Here is a 19,719-nt window from a genome sequence, read left to right on the forward strand (position 1 = left end):
AAATGTTAAACAAATGTCAACATAATAGGTACTAGGAATACTAAAAGACCCCGAATGACACTCTTACCAGCCTATCTTTCTTGAAAAAAGTTAAATGTTTTACCTGTTGTAAGGTCTGCTGTCCTAAATGAGTACAAGTATCATCATTATGCTGTTCTGTTAATTCAATTCCACAGAAGTTTGGCACTTCTCCAGAGCTGTAACTACTGTAGAAATTATATACTTTTGAGTTTTCACAATACGTCTGGCAAAGCAGGCACAGCTACAGTGGAATTAGTGGCAAATACATTTTTAAATATAACTTGTGGGATGTGAGCATCGCTTTCTGGCCAGCATTTACTGCCCATCTTTAGTTGCCTTTGAGAAGGTGGTGGTGAACTGCTTTCTTAAATTGCTGAGTTCAACATACTGTAGTTGACCCACAATACCTTTGGAGAGGGAATTCCAGGATTTTGAACCAGCAACATATTTCCAAGTCAGGATAATGAGTGGCTCGGAGAAGAAATTGCAGGTAATGGTGTTTCCAGATATTGCTGTCCTTGTCCTTCTAGTTGGAAGTAGTTGTGGGTTTGGAAGATGCTGTCAAGGATCTTTTGAATTTGTTACACTGCTACTACAGATGGAGTGGATGCAATCCAAATCAAGTTGCTTTGTCTTGGATGTTTTGTGGTGTTGGAGCTGCACCCATTCAGGCAAGTGGGGAGTATTCCATCGCATTCCGGACTTGTATCTTGTAGATGGTGGACAGGCTTGGGGGTCAGGAGGTGAGTCAGTCACTGCAATATTCCTAGCCTCTAAATCTGCTCATTTAGCCACTGTTTCTATGATGAGTCCACTTGAGTTTCTGGTCAATTATAAGGATGTTGTTCCTAGGGGATTCACTGATTGTAATATTGAATGTCAAGGGGTGGCAACTAGACTGTCTCTTCATGGAGATGGTGATTGCTTGGTGTTTGTGTGGCGCAAGTTTACTTGTCACTTGTCAGCCCAAGCCTGAATATTGTCCAGGTCTTGTTGCATTTGCACATGGGCTGTTTCAGTATTTGAGGAATTGTGAATGATGCTGAACATTGTGCAAATCCTTGGCAAACATCCTCAAATCTGACCTGTTGATGGAGGGAAGCTTATTGATAAAGCAATTGAAAATGGATGATAAAAATGTGAAGGGTTACAAGAATTTGTGGTCACTACTGTTTGAGTGTTGTAAGAATCCACTTCTTCGCTATTTTCATTAGGTACAGGTCCGTGGTCCATTTGACATTGGAAACCTCTGAAGACACTGGATACAGCAAAGGCTGTGGGCCCTGACAACATTCTGGCAATGGTATTGAAGACTGTGCTCCAAGAACTTGCTATGTTGCCTCGCCAAAATGTTTAATCCAGCTGGAACACTGTCAGATAAATGCATGTCAGATAAATGCCAATGTAGAAAATTGCCTAGCTTTGTACACAAAAAGCAGGACAAATCAAATCTGGCTAGTAAATCGATAGAAGACTAATAGTGTGGTTATCAGCAGAAATTGGAAGGAGCCATCTGTAGTACCATTGAGTAGCATTTGCAAAGAGGTTAATGTGTTCCCTGATGCTCCATTTCATGGTGAGGTGAGAGTTTTAAGAACTAATTTTGAACTAAGAGTAATTCTGAAGTAAATAATTCAAACAAGTTTGAAGTTAACTACACTTGAATCGACCTAGTGTCTTAAATTTAGTGCCACAGAGAAAAGATAACTAGTAGTGCGGTTTTCAGAAATTATTTGTAGTTATTCCAGTAAAGGATAATAGGATTATGATTGCCCAGAATTAAGGGAAGCTTTAGAATTTAAATAAGAATTTTTCTAGCCCTTGAGTGGTGAGGGCTGTAGGGGAATAGTGAGAATGAAGTGATTTGATCCTTTGAATTTCAGAAAATAAAATTTGTCCCCTTAAAGTTTCAACAGCTTGTGAATCTCACTGGTAAGCAGTGAGGATCTTTCCTACATGCATTTTCCAATTCTACAAAACACTGGTGAGAAACTAGATGGCACAAGCTCCTGACGTAAGTCAGCAGGTACATGATGGGTGTTCTGGCCTGTTGCTTCTACGGGGTTCTGTGTCAACTTCATTCACAATGTCATATGACGCTGTCTGCGGACAGCAATTGTCTCCGGTCTGTCCATGGATGTCACCAGTGGCAAAACATCAGTCTCATTACATTACTGTAGTTGATCATTTACAAACTCTGAAGATACCAGCTATACTTTGCAGCTCACTGATCCTGACATTGTAATGCTCCTGGCATGTTACTGTGCACAGGCTAACTTTGTTTACTTGGATATTCACAGTATTACTGCCTACTAGTCTTTTTAGTATATTTCTATTTCGTGCATAAATTAACAGGACCAGCTCACCTTGTTTCTTAGAGCAAAGACATGTTGTACAGCATTGTCGACTGTATATGCCATCAACTTGTATGACAAACACACACTGCGTGTGCTTCAACCAAATGGCTAAATCTGAAGTTTTATGTAGTCCTTAGTTGACTAAGAGGGACTGTTGTCAGTTAGGGGCTGCTGCCAAATGTTGACCATAACCAACCTCGACTGAGATTAGATTAGATTACTTAGTGTGGAAACAGGCCCTTAGGCCCAACAAGTCCACACCAACCCTCCAAAGAACAACCCACCCACACCCATTCCCCTACATTTACCCCTTCACCTAACACTACGGGCAATTTAGCATAGCCAATTCACCTAACCTGCACATTTTTGGACTGTGGGAGGAAACTGGAGCACCTGGAGGAAACCTACACAGACACAGGGAGAATGTGCAAACTCCACACAGACAGTTGCCCAAGGCAGGAATTGAACGCAGGTCTCTGGCACTGTGAGGCAGCAGTGCTAACCCTGTAAATATAGTATGAGTGCAAGCTCGCAGGGAACATACATATTGATTATAAAAGCGTCTATAGATATACAAAGAGAAAAGAAATAGTGAAGACAAATGTCCATTAGAGTCAGGAACCAGGGAAGTTATAATGGGGAACAAAGAGTTGCAGTCTAATTAAATATATTTAGGTTTTTGCCTTCATAAAGGAGGACTACAAATAACATCATGTTGGGGAACACAGGATCTAGTGAGAGGGAGGACCTGAAAGAAATCAATATTAGTAGGGCAATGGTGTTGGGGCAATTGATGGACTTAAAAGGCTGATCAATCGCCAGGGCCTGATAATTTACATCTCCGGAGTGCTTAAGGAAGAAGCCTAGAAATAGTGGATGCGCTGGCAGCCATATTTCAGGATTCTATAGAATTTGATTTGTTTAGGTGAAAGGTAAAGAAAGTAATTTACAGAAATACCCTCAAAGGTAGTTTATTTTGTTGCAGATGGAGTTCAAGAAGTGCTGAGATTATTTGCAGTTTGAAATCATAGCAGGAAACCAACAATGTTTTAAACTACTGTGCATGAGTTGCAGGGAAATCTGTGCTGAAGTTGTGGAATCCACAGTCATGAGGTTAGTAAATAATTTGGAGGATTACTTTTAAACCAGAATACAAAGGAAGATGACAAATAAAATATTGTATGGCAAAGAATAGCTGGAATGATCAAAAGAAGTCCGTGAATCTGGAAAGCAGTGACACCCTTTTGAATTGTTCCCAGAATAGTACTGAATGAAGCTTAAAAGATTTTGTAATGCAAGGAATTCTAGCTGGGTTGTATAGAATCATACAGCACAGAGGCTCTTAAGCCTATTAAATCCTTAAAAGTTAGATCTCTACAAAGACTCCTGCTCTAAACAAACTATACTGCCAATTTAAGGGAACGTATTTTGCTCTTTTATTTATTTTAAAAAGTCTGTTAATTTTAAATTGTGGCATGGTGTAGTTGTCAGTTATTTTAAAAGTTAATAGAACTAAAGATTGTAACACCAAACTTGACTGTTGTAATTTTGGGCTGATTCTTATTAGTTGACTTCTTATTTCAGGTCCAGCCCATCTAAGACAGATGCCTTCAGTAATTGACATGTTTTCACAGCTTGAGTAGGCTTGTGATCTTGTGGTATATCTTGACCTCTGAACCCCGAGACCTGGTTCGACTGTCATCTGTTTGAGTTGTGTAAAACCATCTCTGACTAGATTGTTTAGAAATATCTTCTATAGCTTGTCCTCATTTACTTAGTGGAAAGGAGAAAGAGTTATGCTGGCCTAACAAACAGACACTTGGTAAATTTATGAATGGGAAGATTTCTGGAACTCATTGTAAAAATGTTCCAGCCATAAACATGTAGAATGGTTGTGCTGAATGGAGAACTTAGCATTCATCAATTATTAGCAACAAAACAAATTTTAAAAATTATATTTTTTATTCTGGTCACTAAATACAGTACAGCATAAATTTAGCATTGCTGTTGATGTGCAAAGGCTCAATTTTACGTAGACCCTTTCTAGCATTCTGAAACGTTGCCACACCTGGAGCAAAATGTTTCAAGTCTTGAACTGCGTCCATTGCCATTATTTCCACTGGAGTTAAATTAACTTGACGACTGGAAAGTATTTGTGAACAGAAAAATCGAATTCTGGAGGAACCTGAAATTAAATTTAAAAATTACCTTGCATTTCAAAAGCCATTATTGTATAAGAGTCTGAAGATGCATGCAGATCAAGTTTACATTGGAATATAGAATTGCTTTGCATACTTGCATTTTCTAATTTTAGATATTTTAACTTCCTTCCACTGTGTTCAATGTATTGGTCATTCGCCCTCGCACAAATTAACCTACAGTCTGCTTGATCTCTTCAGCAGCTTGTTGATCCTCCAACCTTACTGGTTATCTACAGTTCTTGGGCATTATCTCTCTACCACTGCCATCCTAAAGACTAAAATTGCAAGGCTATGGAAAGCAGACATTGTTTAATTTGGAATCTTAAACTCTCAATTACAAACATAGATTTAAATCCTTTTTACATACTGTATAAGAATAAAAGGCAGATTAAAGCATGAGGAAAGTTACAAAAAAACAAGGAATCTACAATTAAACAAAAATGCATAATAAGAGTGTTAATGTTCTGAGGACAGCCCTCCAGCAAGGTGCTCCAGCAAAGATCAGAAAATAGGTCCAATCTGCTTAACTTCTCATAAGGCAGTCTCTCCCAACCCAGTAACAGCCTATTTGCACCTGTTTTCAGTGACCTATGAACAAGGGCAACTAGTTTCTTTGGATATCAAAGATTTCTCACTGTTTAAATATGACAGTCTAGGCTAGGATCAGAATATCCATCTGCCTCCAGCCTGTTATATACTTTTATATCAATTGTTAAAGACAACTTGGCCCATATGCTTCATTCCAGGATGACCAATCTCAAAAAGAACATGTTCTCCCAGTTTCTTCCATCTACATGGAGTAATCTAATTCAGACAACAAAAACAATGCAACAATTCTAGGACTGTGTAACTTTTGCCTCTTCATATGAAATGCACTTCTGTGCCATGAAAACCAACTCGAAAAATTGCAATTGTGCAGGATTAACATTTATTAATAGCCACTAGCATTGAAAACTTATTTGCATAAAGAATCAAGTTTTTAAATTGAGATAAAAGTGAAATATTCTAATAACACTTGATAATGGATCATAGTTTAAATTTCCTTCATATTCATAGAGATAGAAAGCACAGACCTTTCGGTCCAACTCTTCCATGCTGACCAGATATCCTAACCTAATCTAGTCCCATTTACTAGCACTTAGTCCATTTCCCTCCAAACCCTTCCTATTCATATACCCATCCAGAGACCAGAATTACAAGCAATATTCCAAACATAGCCTCACCAATGTCCTGTGTGGCCACGACATGACCTCCCAACTCCTATACTCCGTGTTCTGACCAATAAAGGAAAGCATACCAAATGCCTTCTTCACTATCCTATCTACCTCTGACTCTACTTTCAAGGAGCTATGAACCTGCACTCCAAGGTCTCTTTGTTCAGCAACACTCCCTCGGACCTTACTATTAAGTCTGATTTGCTTTTCCAAAATGTAGCACCTCACATTTATCTAAGTTAAACTCCATTTGCCCATCTGATCAAGACCTGTTGTTCTAAGGTAACCATTTTTGCTGTCCACTACACCTCCAATTTTGGTGTCATCTGCAAACTTATTAACTGTTCCTCCTATGTTCACATTCAAATCATTTATACACATGACAAAAAGTAGTGGACCCAGCATCGATCCTTGTGGCACACCACTAGTCACAGGCCTCCAGTCTGAAAAGCAACCCTTCACCACCACCCTCGGTCTCCGACCTTTGAGCCAGTTCTGTATCCAAATGGCGAGTTCTCCCTGTATTCCATGAGATCTAACCCTGCTAACCAGTCTCCCATGGGGAACCTTGTTGCACACCCTACTGCAGTCCATATAGATCACTAGATTCATTCACTGGAAGTGGATATTGCAGGTACTTGTTGCTCATCTCTAAAGACCCTTGAGAAGGTGCTGTTAAACAATCAAATCAGTCTGATGATCTGCTGCAGTCCTTATGCAGTTCAATATCATGGTGCTGTTAGGAAATAAGCTTCAGGATTGTGACCCAGCAACAGTGAAAGAGCAATGATATAACTTCAGGTCAGGATGAACTGTGGCTTGGAGGAGAACTTGCAGATGGTGGTTATACATCTGCTGTCTTTGTCCTTCTAGGTGTTAGAGGTTGCAAGTATGGAATATAGATCATGTCCTCATGAAACTTCTTTGTTACTTCTTCAAAAAACAAGTTAGTGAGGTATGATTTCCCATGCACAAAGCCATGTTGACTATTCCTAATGCATGTAAATCCTGTTCATCAGGATTCCTTCCAACAAATTGCCCACCGCCGACGTCAGGCTCACTGGTCTATAGTTCCCTGGCTTTTTCTGACCACCTTTCTTAAATAATGGCACATCATTAGCCTACCTCCAATCTTTTGGCACCTCAACTGTGGCAATTGATGATACAAATATCTCAGCAAGGGATTCAATCACTTTCCCAGTTTCCCACAGAGTTCTAGGGTATATCTGATCAGGTCGTGGGGATTTATCCACCTTTGTGTTTTAAGACATCTAGCACTTCCTCCACTATAAAAATAGACATTTCTCAGGATGTCGCTATTTATTTCCCCACGTTCTCTGTTTGCCATATCATTCTCCACTGTAAACATAGATGCAAAATATTCGTTTGGTATCACCCCATCTCCTGTGGTTCCACACATAGGTGGACTTGTTAATCGTTGAGGGGGCCTATTCTCTCCAGTTATCCTTTTATGCTTAATGTGTTTGTAAAAATCCTTTGGATTCTCCTTAACTCTATATGCCAAAGCTTTCTCATGTCACCTTTTTCCCCTCCTCATTTCCCTCTTAAGTATGCTCCTACTGCCTTTATATTCTAAGGTTTCATTCGATCTCTGCTGTCTATACCTGACATATGCTTCCTTCTAATTCTTGACCAAAACCTCAGTTGCTCCAGTCATCCAGCATTCCCTACACCATCCCCAGCCTTGCCTTTCACCCTAACAGAAATATACTGTCTCTGGACTCTTGTTACCTCATTTTTGAAGGCTTCAGGATATTGGTTAGGTCACATTTGGAATATGGCATGCAATTCTGGTCTCCCTGCTGCAGGGAGAATGTTATGAAACTTGAAAAGGTTCAGAAAAGATTTACAAGGATGTTGCCTGGGTTCGAGGGTTTTAGCCATAAGGAGAGGCTGAATAAGCTGTGGCTATTTTCCCTGGAGTATTGGAGGCTGAGGGGTTATGTTATTAAGGTTTATAAAATTGAGGGGTATGGTTAGGGTGAATAGACAAGGTCTTTTCATCAGGTTGGGCGAGTCCAAATCTAGACAACAGATTTAAGATGAGAAAGGTAAGATTTAAAAGGGACCAAAGAGTCAACTTTTTCATACAGAGGGTTGGTGTGTGTATGGAATGAACTGCCAGAAGAGGTGGTGGAGGCTGGTACAATTACAACATTTAAAAGGCATCGGGATGAGGATGTGAATAGGAAGGGTTTAGAGGGATATGGGCCAAAAGTTGGCAAACAGGACTAGATTTATTTTGGTTATCTAGTTGGCATAGATGGGTTGACGGAAGGGTCTGTTTCGTTGCCATACATCTCAATGACTAAGAATTTTGATGAGTTGCTGCTGTTCATCTTGTAGATGGAATACACTTGTCACCATTGTTATGCATGCAATTGGGATGCTGCCCATTTAAGAGTCGGTCAGGTCAATTGCATGGGTGGAGCTGAGGGCTCAGTCTAGTACAGGCTGTGGAGATATAAGCATTGAAAAACAAAGTGTTCCTGTTCAGAGTTTGACCTGTTCATCCTTTGTGTATAGTTCCTGGTTCCAAGTGAATTACAAACTGTATATTTAAGATCCCAGATGCAGTGATAATCAAGTTCATTTTGATACTCTTCTGTTTCATCAGATGGTGTGAACCTTGGTAGTCAACTGTGTTAAATGTACCTGGGCATGTTTCAGGAACCCCACCTTGTCTTAAAAAAATACTTGACTTGGGGGTATCAAGCAGAGACTAAAATTATGCATATTTTTCAACTTCCAGCAGTATTTACTCTATGATCAGGTGTAGGGCCCTGACTGATACTTCTCATAGTCCATGGGTGACATCAATTGTTAATATTGCAACTGTTATCCCTACTTAGATTAGGTAGTTCAGCACAGCCAAACACAGATTAAAGCTAGGATTTGCCTGGGTGATGCTTTATGTTGAAAAGACAAGGTATTAGGAATAATGTTTCTTATTTATATACCTGAATAGGATATCTATATGTATCTATCTTTGTGTTCCTGTATTTATTTCTGCAAACAAATGTGACCGCCATATCTCCAGATCTAAAACTTACCTTCGACTCTTTCTTGTGGCCTCCTGCAAGCAGCTTCATCACCACAATATTAGGCTTTGCAACTTTCAAAATTCTATTTACCTGAAAAACAAATTCCATGCCATGGGGGAACAAATTATAGACAAGCTAGAAAAGATGGTTAGCAAATTCAACCCAAGAAAAGGGGCATATGAATGTAGGTGATATTATGTTGATAGATGAAATTAAAATAAGACTTTTAAATAGAGACAATTGGATATACACTTAAGGCTCTAGAAATCCAACATACAAAATGTAAAACTGTTGTTGCCAAGCATCAGTTATATTTCATGTGTAAATATATTCTGCAGTAAGTACACAGTACCTCATTATCTGGGTTTGGGATGTTTTCCAGTATCATCTTTGCCTGTTGGAAGTGCTTACTAGCAGCTATGTATAGGTCGGAAGATTGAGGAGGGGGAGTGTACTTGTTGAGGTCAGACATTTCCTGGTTGATAACAAAACATAAAAATACTTTAAAGTTGAGACTTTTTTTAAAAAAAAGTTCATTAATATCGCATACCAGCATTCACTGCCCGTTTCTAAATGCAACATTCCTTCTTGAACGGCTGCAATCCTTGGATATAGGACCACTGCTTGAAGCTTGTTAAAATGTTTCATAAGATACAGAGTTGTGTAGTGGCCATCACTAAGGAGAAGATGCATAAATTGCTTAGAACAGATGGACTATATCCCAGGGTTCTGAAAGACAGCTGAGGAGATTGTGGGGGAGACATTGGTAGTCACCTTTCAGGAATCAGTGGAGTCAGTGAAGATCCCAAATGGCTGTAAAAGTAGCTAGTATAAGGTAACACCGCTGATTAAAAAGTGAGAGACAGAAGACAGGAAACTATAGCCCAGTTAGACTGACCTTGATAGTTGGTAAGATTTTAAGAGTCCATTATTGTAGCTGAGATTGTGGAGTACTTGGAAGTGCATTGTAAAATAGGGCTGAGTCAGCATGACTTCATCAAGGGGAGATCATGCCTGACAAATCTCTTAAAATTCTTTGAGGTGGTAATGAGCAAGTTAGGAGGAGAGCCAGTGGATGTGATCTATTTGGATTTGGCTGCTGAATAAGATAAGAGCCCATAGTGTAGGGGCATGGTATTGGCATGGTTAGAGGATTGGTTGACTGGCAGAAGGCAGAGCGTGGGGATAAAGGGGTCTTTTTCGGATGGCAACCAGTGACCAGTAGAATTCTGCTGGGGTCAGTGTTGGGATCATGACCATTTACATTATACATTAATGACTGGACAAAGGAACTGAGGGCAGTATTGCTGAGTTTGGAGATGACAAAGATAGGTGGAGAGACAGGTAGTGTTGAGGCAGGGAGGTTGCAGAAGGACTTGGACAGGCTAGGAGTGCGCGTAAGGTAGTGCCAGACGGAATACAATGGGGGAAAAGTTTCAGGCTATGCACTGTGACAGGAAAAATAGTGATGTTGATTATTTTCTAAATGGGCAAAGACTTCACAAATCTGAAATACAAAGGGAGTTATAGTTCAGGATAATCTTAAGGTTAACATGCAGGTTCAGTTGGTACTTAGGAAGGTAAATGCAATATTAACATTCATTTTGAAAGGGCTAGAATACAAGAGCAGGGATGTACTGTTGAGGCTGCATAAGGCTCTCATCAGACTACATTTGGAATATTATGGGTATTTTTGGGCCCTGTATCTAGGGAAGGATGTGCTCACCTTGGAGGGGTCCAGATGAGGTTCACAAGAATGATCCTAGGAATGAATGGCTTGTCATTTAGGGAACAGTTAAGGACTTTGGGTCTGTTGTGGTTCTGTTCGCCGAGCTGGGAATTTGTGTTGCAGACGTTTTGTCCCGTCTAGGTGACATCCTCAGTGCTTGGGAGCCTCCTGTGAAGCGCTTCTATGATCTTTCCTCCGGCATTTGTAGTGCTACAAATCTTCTCACAGACTTTGAACTTTGGGTCTGTACTTGAGAGTTTAGAAGGATGAGGGGGAGATCTTCTTACAAAATACTGAGAGGTTTTCAATATTGGTTGGTTGTTTAAAATGGAATGGGAGGGGTGGAATTAGGTAATGGAGCAGTGAACTCTAAGAGGAGAGGGAGCATGATATTATGAGATGAGGATAATCAATGAGGATAAGAAATTGTTCAACGCAGAGAGTAAGATAGGACAATAGTAATGGTATCACTAACGGAAACTTAATGGTACATGAATGGACAATAACTCTGAATGAGAGTGAAGAACAAAATGAGATGCTCAAAATGAAGAATTCCTGTGAAGGAAGTGGAAAAGACCCAAGTATAGTAAGAAGCACAACATCACCACTGTCTTGAGTTGGGAAGTGGCTACAAATATAGCCAGACCAGGAGCCTTTAAATAAGGGAAAGTATCATCACCACTCAAACAGACTTAAGTTAAAACCTTGGTAATCAATGTAATCATCCACAATATGCTCAGAAATATAAGACACAAAAATAGGAACAGGAACAGGCCATTCGGCCCACTGAACATGCTCTGCCATTCAACATGATCATGGCTGATCCTCAATCTCAACATCATACTCTGCTCTCTCTCCTCACACCCTTCAACACCGTTAGGTCCTATAAATCACTCTTTTTCTGTTGTATATGTATTCAGTGACTTTACTAAAACAGCCTTCTGTGGTACAGAATTCCACAGGTTCACTTGCCTCTGAAGAAATCTCTCATTTAAGGTTAAAATGGCCTATTACATATCCCGAGACCGTGGTGCTTGTTCTAGATTTCCCCAGCCAGGGAAAGCATTATTCTTGCACCGAGTCTGACGAACTTGGAAGAATTTTATATATTTCAATCAAATCCCCCCTCATTCTTCAAAACTCCAGTAAATTCAGGCCTAATCGACCTAAACTTTTCTTATACAACAAAACTACCATTTCAGGAATTAGTCTGATGAACCAATTCCTGGTATGTTTTTTTCTTAAGGAAGGAGATGAAAACTACAAAAGTACTCTGGGTGTGTGGTCTCACAAATGCCCTGTATAGCTGTGGTAAGACTTCCTTGCTCCTGCAGTGAAACCCTCTTCCTGTGAAGGCCACTATATTATTTGCCTTTCTAACTGCTTGCTGCTCACAAATGGGAAGAACATAGTAAACAGGTATTCTGAAGGCTATTGTATAGAGTGGGTGTGAAAGTTTATTTGTTAATGAGTTCACAGTGTCAGAAGTCAGATAGATAAACTGCAAAATAAATTGATAAATTAGTTTCTAACTGACATGCTGAGCGAGAAGTTAAGAGGGAGAGAAAGAGGGAGAAAGAGAAAAAAAAAGAGTGCATCAAATGAGGTAACTTGAGTTGCTGCTCATAATGTCTCTTTCTGAGGAGGCAGAGAGGATATCTTTAGACATAACTCCCTAATAGGTAAGTGTGACCCTGGAAAGGCATAGCATGTCAGGAAGCATCCGAGGAACAGGATTCCTGATGAAGGGCTTATGCCTGAAACATCAACTCTCCTGCTCCTTAGATGCTGCCTGACCTGTGTTTTTGCAGCACCACACTCTCGACTCTTTTCTCCTAATAGAGTTAAGTCTATGATGGTGGCGAAAATGCTAGAACCTCAGAATCAAAAACATTTTGCACATGGAGGATTAAAATGTTAATGAATTGGATAATATGCATGAAGATGTACTCTTGCTACTCACCTTAAACTGTAGGTAATGCACAGGTGGAGGAGTGAGAACACTGTTGAAAGGGGCAAATCTATGCTCGTATCGGACCTGTTCGCTATCCAGTTCAAATTTCGGCTTTCTCACTTTTCCATCCATATCAAAGGCTATCATAGTCTGTACCACACATAAATAAAAATGGGGAAGATATGCCTAAAAAGTGTGCTGACTTGAAACATAAGTTATCTTCAGAGTTCTGAATGATTATATTCACAGAAAAGCATTAAGTCAAATTATTTGTATCAAATACAAAACATTTTTGCAAACCACTCTGTTTTCACAAGGGTATAACCATGAATAATTACATTTGTATTAAATGTAATAATTACTTCAGTATATTAGGAATCTCCCATGGTGTTGCTCTGTGAATAGATTACACCTTGTACACTGATTTAGAGCAGTAGGATGTAATGTAAGAGTGCACATTTTCAGGTTCATTGATTTATAGTGATTAAGTCAAATTCTGCCTTAATATATTGTATTCTGGAATTTTAATGAGTACTATGAAAATTGATTCTGTATATTATTACATAAAAATTTAAATTACTGGTAATTACTAATTGTTCCATTGTCTATTTATTTCATATTTCCTCTCAGTTTCTCCTTGACCATTCAGTTTTCAGCCATCAAAATAATTTATCCCCAGCAACATCAGTATAGGCAGGAAAGTATGGCGAGAGAAAGACAAAAGGAGGCGGCAGATGGCTATAAATAGATTGAGTGAGTGGAGAAAATGTTTGGCAGATGGTGTATCAGAATGAATGAAAAGCTTAGTATTGATTAAAGGGAGAAAGATTTACAGAATTCTGAGGTGCAGAGGGATCTCTGTGTTCTCACGTATGACAAAATGTTACTCTGCAGGAACAGCACATAGTCGAGATAACTAATGGAATATTATTCTTTAATTGAGAGGAATAGAACATAAAAGTAAATAAACAAGGGAGGAAGAATGCAAATATATTGTAGGCATTCAGAGGAGATTTACTAGGTTGATATCTAAAATGAGTGAGTTATCTAATTAGGATAAGTTGGACACCCTGGATTTGTTTCCTCTGCAATTTAGAAGAGTAGAATTGCTCTCTTGAAGAATATAAATCCTGAGTATTCTTGACCAGGTTGATGCTTCCTCTTGTGATTCACAGCAGAGCAAATAAGTGTTGCCCTTTTAGAACAGAAATGAAGAGTGGCTCTTTCTCTTGGAGGGTCTTGTGACTTTATAATGCTGCCTCAGATGGTGATTAGGTGGGGTTATTAAATATTTTTAAGAATGAGGAGAACAGATCCTTGTTAGGCAAGCAAAACAAAGGTTAGAGGATAGATGGGAATGTGAAATTTGAAACACGAACAGTTAGCCACGACCTTACTGAATTGCAGACAATGCTTGAGGTACTAAATAACCTACTTCTGCCTCTATTTTGTATTTATTATTTTTAATGCATTTGTGAAATAGTTAAACACATACCTTAGGCAAATATTATGCACCAGTAGTACAGATTTTCCAGGTGTCATTATTTATTTGGGGTAAATAGACAAAGCCTTTTCCCTGGGGTCGGAGTCCAGAATTAGAGGGCATAGGTTGAGGATGAGAGAGCAAAGACATAAAAGAGACCTAAGGGGCAACTTTTTCACGCTGAGGGTGGTACGTATATGGAATGAGCTGCCAGAGGAAGTGGAGGAGGCTGGTACAATTGCGACATTTAAGAGGCATTTGGATGGGTATATGAACAGGAAGGGTTTGGAGGGATATGGGCTGGGTGCTAGCAGGTGGGACTAGATTGGGTTGGAATATATGGTTGGCGTGGACGGTTTGGACTAAAGGGTCTGTTTCTATGCTGTACATCTCTATGACTCTAAGTCTATGGTACCTACCCAGTAATAAGTTGATCAACCAGCAATGGCCTGTCCCCTGTTGCTCACTCCCTGCTGCCATCACCCTAGCTCATATATGGGCTCTGCTCCCTTGTTCCATTCCAGCTTGCTTTGTGCACCTCCTGTGCAGCCATAAACTTGTATGCCTCACCCTTGTCTAGGCACACTATGATCGGTATAAGAACATAAGACATAGGAGTGGCAGTAAGGCCATTCGGCCCATCGAGTCCACTCCGCCATTCAATCATGGCTGAAGGGCATTTCAACTCCACTTACCCGCATTCTCCCCGTGGCCCTTAATTCCTTGTGACATCAAGAATTTATCAATCTATGTCCTTGCTTACTATGACATGCCTGTTCTGCTCGCAAAAAAAAGCTTTTCACTGTACCTGGGTATGTGACTACAAAAAATCAAATTGAATCAAAAAGCTGATTTCTGCTCTCCATGCCATGCCAATAGTTGACCTTGTTTCCAACTGGAACTCAACCCATTGCATACCTGCTCCATCCTCCAGAAACTCTCCTGCACGGTAGCCCAATGATCAGCCAGAATAACTCCTCGAGCTTGTCCACTCACAGGATTTCTCCTTCCAACCACAGAGTCTGTCTCTGGAAGCAGTGGAAATGAGGGAATCTTCTTTGGGAAAATCCTCCAATCATGGAGACACAGAATCTACAGCTGGAGAAGCAACACCTCAAAGAGTGTGTCTCTCTCGCAATGAGGAGGTTTAGTCATCCATGGAGGTTTTATGGGTGTTTTGGAGTCTCTGGAATGACCTTTGGGCAGTGTTGTCCTCATTTAGCTCTATTCAAATATATATATTTTCAACAAGATGATTGCCAGCAATGGCGTCTCTTCCCTCAACTGGAAAATGATCTCTGGACAGCATCTCGTATCCTTTCACCATCGACATACCTGCTCTGGCACAAAGGGCTTAAGTTTTCAAATGCACACTCATCACACCTAGCTCTACCTCTTCATCATCTCTTTCAATAATTCCACTGTGTGCGCTTTGAACAACAGCTTGTCCATTAAAAATAAGACAATTTACTTTAGCTAAACAATTAGATTAGATTAGATTAGATTAGATTACAGTGTGGAAACAGGCCCTTCGGCCCAACAAGTCCACACCGACCCGCCGAAGCGAAACCCACCCATACCCCTACATTTATCCCTTACCTAACACTACGGGCAATTTAGTATGGCCAATTCACCTGACCCTGCACATCTTTGGATGGTGGGAGGAAACCGGAGCACCCGGAGGAAACCCACGCAGACACGGGGAGAACGTGCAAACTCCACACAGTCAGTCGCCTGAGGCGGGAATTGAACCCGGGTCTCTGGTGCTGTGAGGCAGCAGTGTTAACCACTGTGCCACCGTGCTGCCCACAATGTGAAGACCGAGTCCATTGTCTGTGTCCCCTACCATGAACTTCCTCTTCATGGCACTGATTACAGTCTCCTTAGGCTGAACTAGACTATATAGAAACACAATGTCCCATTCAACACTCAGATAATCTAATATCTTTATAGTCACAAAGGTAGTCTAATTCCACCTCTGTATGAGGTGAGGATCCTATTAAAACTCATCTGCTGCTGAAATTCTCATTTATATCTTTGTCACTTATGAGCTTAATGTATTCCAATGCTATCCTGGTCAGCCTATTGTTTTCCACATGCTGAACTGCTGATCCAAATCTACTGCCCATATTGTATCTGGCACAAAGACAAACTGATTATGTTCACCCATCATCCAACAGTCACCCACTTACATTGGTTCCTGCTCCACCAATCCTCAAGTTTAAAATTCTCATCTTTAACATTTAAATCATTATACAGCCTTCTTCACATCCATCTTTGTAATCTACTTCAGTTCGACAAAACACTCACCAATTTTCCTTTCTTCCAATTTTGGCTTTTTGTGCATCCTCACTCCCATTGGCCTTTAGCTGCCTAGGCCTCGTGTTTAGAAACTTGTTCCCTATGTTTCCACATACCAACTCCCTCTTATAGAACCACAGAACCATACTAAGAGACTACTTTAAATTAAAGTATGTATGCATTTGGGAAGTGCTTTGGGACTACTTTCAATATTACATTTGCTATATAAGGCTTGTTATTGTCGAAGACTTAGGACTAGATCACTACCTAGTTGGCCAATTTAGTAGCCCTTAAAAATGGTGGGCAGGTCCTGAATCCAGAATCATGCACTCCTATTATTTCTGGCTATATTGCAGGTGCAGATAGTATATTTGAGCCCCTTGCATAACAATATGTGGCTCAGTGCATCTCAGAGAAGTCACTAAAGACAAGGGAACCCCCCAGTTCCAACTGGGAAACAAAAAAAGTGTCACCTGTTCACGGAATTCTTCTCCAGATAGGTTTTGTAAGAAAAAGAATAAGTTATTCTTACAGTTTCAATAGTTAAAATGCTGCATTGCAGGTTTGCCGTGTTTTCACTGCAGTAACTGCTTACATGGTTCTCCTCTGGTTCTATCATGAAAATAAGTTTAGAATTACAGTTGCGCTTTATCCAAGATCAGAGTGTGTTTCCCCTTGCTAAAATGCTATTTTGCATTCAAAACTGAAGTTGTCAGCACATAGGGACTTCAGAGTTACGATCGGAAATGATTGAAATATCTATAAATGCTTTAAATTTTAAAACAAAAAACAAACAACTGCTCCCAAAAACTCTTGATCGACAAGTCACCTGTTTTTGCATTTGCAGCAAACTCAATTGTTTTCATGTGTAATATTTTGATTCGTGGGGTCATTATAAATGGACAGTCGATTTTCAAAAGCTTCAGAACGAGATATTTCAAGAGAAGACTGACAGTTTTAAGACGTTATTAGAAAATATAGCAAGTGAATCAGGGTTTTTACAACAAATTTGAATTGTGGAGGGGGTTTAACTTCTTATGTAATGGTTGATTTGATTTGTTTTCCCAAAAATGAATTGTGTTTTGTGTGAGGTCTATTAGATTAGTTAGAGTTTACCTTTTCCACCTCTAATGCAAATACAATGTTCCTGCAGATTAGTGATTGTGAACACTGGCTAACGGATGAATGATACATAGGAGCATGGAGGGGTACAGGGGCGATAAGGGGGATAAAGGAGTACAAGAGAACTTGGAGAGGATGGTGGGAGATACATGGTTTGTTGGAGAGGGTTTGAGAGCTTGACATTCATAATAACATCTGGGCTGATGTCTCAGTGTACATAGACAAACATTCCATGTTGTTAGCTTCACCATCTGCCACTCCAGCTTAGTCTCAAGTCTGTCTCTGGGGGAAGAAGGCCCAATTCTTCCCTGCTCCTGCCTCACCTAACATACACTCAAAGTGTAATTTAACTCTAGAAAAACTCCATAAATAATCTATGATGATAAATAAGGAGTAAAACATACCTCATATCAGCATGATTAAATTTGTTTTACACTTCTCCAAAACTGTTTGTTCCTTAGTTGTTTAGAAATTTTTCTAATGGAAAAATTATACTGACAATAGTTTAAATATTAATGACTACTGATCTGAGTATTGAAACTTCTTCAAGTGAATTTCAAGTTACCATTAAAACACAAAGCAGCATAGGAATGTCATAGATGGAGTTGTGAAAACTTTTGTTTGAAAATGTTATAAAATGTACCTATTGTGCACTCTGTGAAATTGTGCAAATAACACATACTCAGACAGCACAGATGTAGTTTGTAACTCCCTTCAATAGTTCTGGTGCAAAACAAAAGCAGGCAGAGGCCCAGGTGTTCCAATAAAAACTTTAAAAACCCCTTTGTACAAGTTACAAAACCTCTTGCTACGTATCTTTATGTTATCATGAGATATGCATTTTTGTGTTTTTAATCTCTTTAGTTCTTTATTTAAGATTATACGTGACAACTATGAAGGAGGGAGGGAGGGAGTAAAAACAAGTAGCTTTGTAAATTCACCTTTTAATGATTTGCATGTGTTCCAGATTATTCACTCAGGACTGATTACTTTTATAAGTCTTTAGTGTCTCATTGGTACTTTCCTACATTCATACGTTCCCTAACAGCAATAAAACAATAGGAAATTGGCTGATAATTGCAATCAACAGAACTTGGCAAACAAATGGATATGTTAACTCGCAGAAAATTAGCACTATAAGCAAGAGTGGATAAATATTATTGTACATCAGGTTTAAATAAAATAGAAGCCTCAGATTAAACAATGTTTAATATAACAAAATGTATGTACATAGTTGAAAGACCAGAGAATGTTATAGTTGGAGCATTTAATGGGGTATGGGTGTTGGGGTTGTGTGGCAGAGGAGTGTGGTGAGTAACATTTTCCTCTTTTTGTAGTTACAGGATTTACCGTTTCTGTTTGAAAGATTATTCTTCCTTCTCTCTGTTGTGAAGTTCACAGCTTCTCTGATCTCCCTTACGTAGTAAGAGATAGCTATAGTACAGTTTATCAACATTCTTAAAAGCAAAAACATCCTCACCTTATACATTCCAGCACACATATTATGATAAGCCTGGCTCAAGGTGATTTCTTTGCTCAGAGGTCGAACTGTATTTAAGATAAAGAAATACAGTTTCTTATTTTTTTCCTCAAGGCTGAAAAATAATTCAATTCTGCAATACTTTTAGAATCCACTTAAACAAAGATTGCTGCAAATTTCTTTAAACATTATGGCATAAATTGGCATGGGTGTCTGCTTTTAAATTTTTCTTTCACGGATGTGAATGTCAATAACAAGTCAAGCATTTTTTGCCTATTCCTAATTTCCCTTGAAGGTTTTGATCAGACAATCTTGAATTACTGCATTCCATTTAGTGTACGTATATTATAGTGCTGTTAGAGAGGAAGTTCCTAAACTGACAAAAAGGATACCAGCATTAAGTGTCAGCCTACCATTGCATTAGCCCATTCTAGTACTGTCTGCAACAAAGGCCTGCATCTGCAGTCAGTGGGGAAGAAAGGATGCTTATATTTTACCTTACAGAAAATTGTTCAAAAGACTGAGTGACTACTGTCACATGCCTTTCCCCCTTCCGGTGGCAATTTGGATCTGGAATCAAGTCAAAATTGATCGTGACAGCAGCAGGAGTGATGTCAGCAGGCAGGTAAGTGGCCAGTAACACTGAAATATTTACAACAAACTAGGTAGGAAATTAAAAAGATTGAAAATACTTGATTTTTCATAGCAATTTTCAAGTAATGCAGTAAATGATGACAATTAGATTTAGATAGAAGTGAAGATAAGCTTCTTATGAAATATATCAAACTTTGT

At 39.4% G+C, this 19,719-nt stretch overlaps 1 protein-coding gene across 2 annotated transcripts in view; it reads right to left on the minus strand.

Annotated features, from left to right (window-relative positions):
* Positions 1-4,321: 4,321 nt before the first annotated feature.
* naa35 (N-alpha-acetyltransferase 35, NatC auxiliary subunit) overlaps positions 4,322-19,719 on the minus strand; it is a 78,135-nt gene continuing 62,737 nt past the window's right edge. Inside the window, exons 19-23 of one of the 2 annotated variants that reach the window (XM_043713161.2) lie at positions 18,928-18,995; positions 12,551-12,691; positions 9,211-9,333; positions 8,868-8,948; positions 4,322-4,563 (exon numbers count right to left, since the gene is read on the minus strand). In XM_043713161.2, coding sequence (XP_043569096.1) covers positions 4,504-4,563; positions 8,868-8,948; positions 9,211-9,333; positions 12,551-12,691; positions 18,928-18,995 — 473 coding nt within the window. In that variant the 3' untranslated portion in view covers positions 4,322-4,503. The remainder of the gene's footprint in view (positions 4,564-8,867; positions 8,949-9,210; positions 9,334-12,550; positions 12,692-18,927; positions 18,996-19,719) is intronic. The other variant, XM_043713167.2, reaches the window with a different exon arrangement.

This window comes from Chiloscyllium plagiosum, unplaced genomic scaffold, assembly GCF_037043375.1.
Source record: "Chiloscyllium plagiosum isolate Xiang-an unplaced genomic scaffold, Cpla_swu_hap1 HiC_scaffold_2, whole genome shotgun sequence".
NCBI lineage: Eukaryota > Metazoa > Chordata > Chondrichthyes > Orectolobiformes > Hemiscylliidae > Chiloscyllium > Chiloscyllium plagiosum.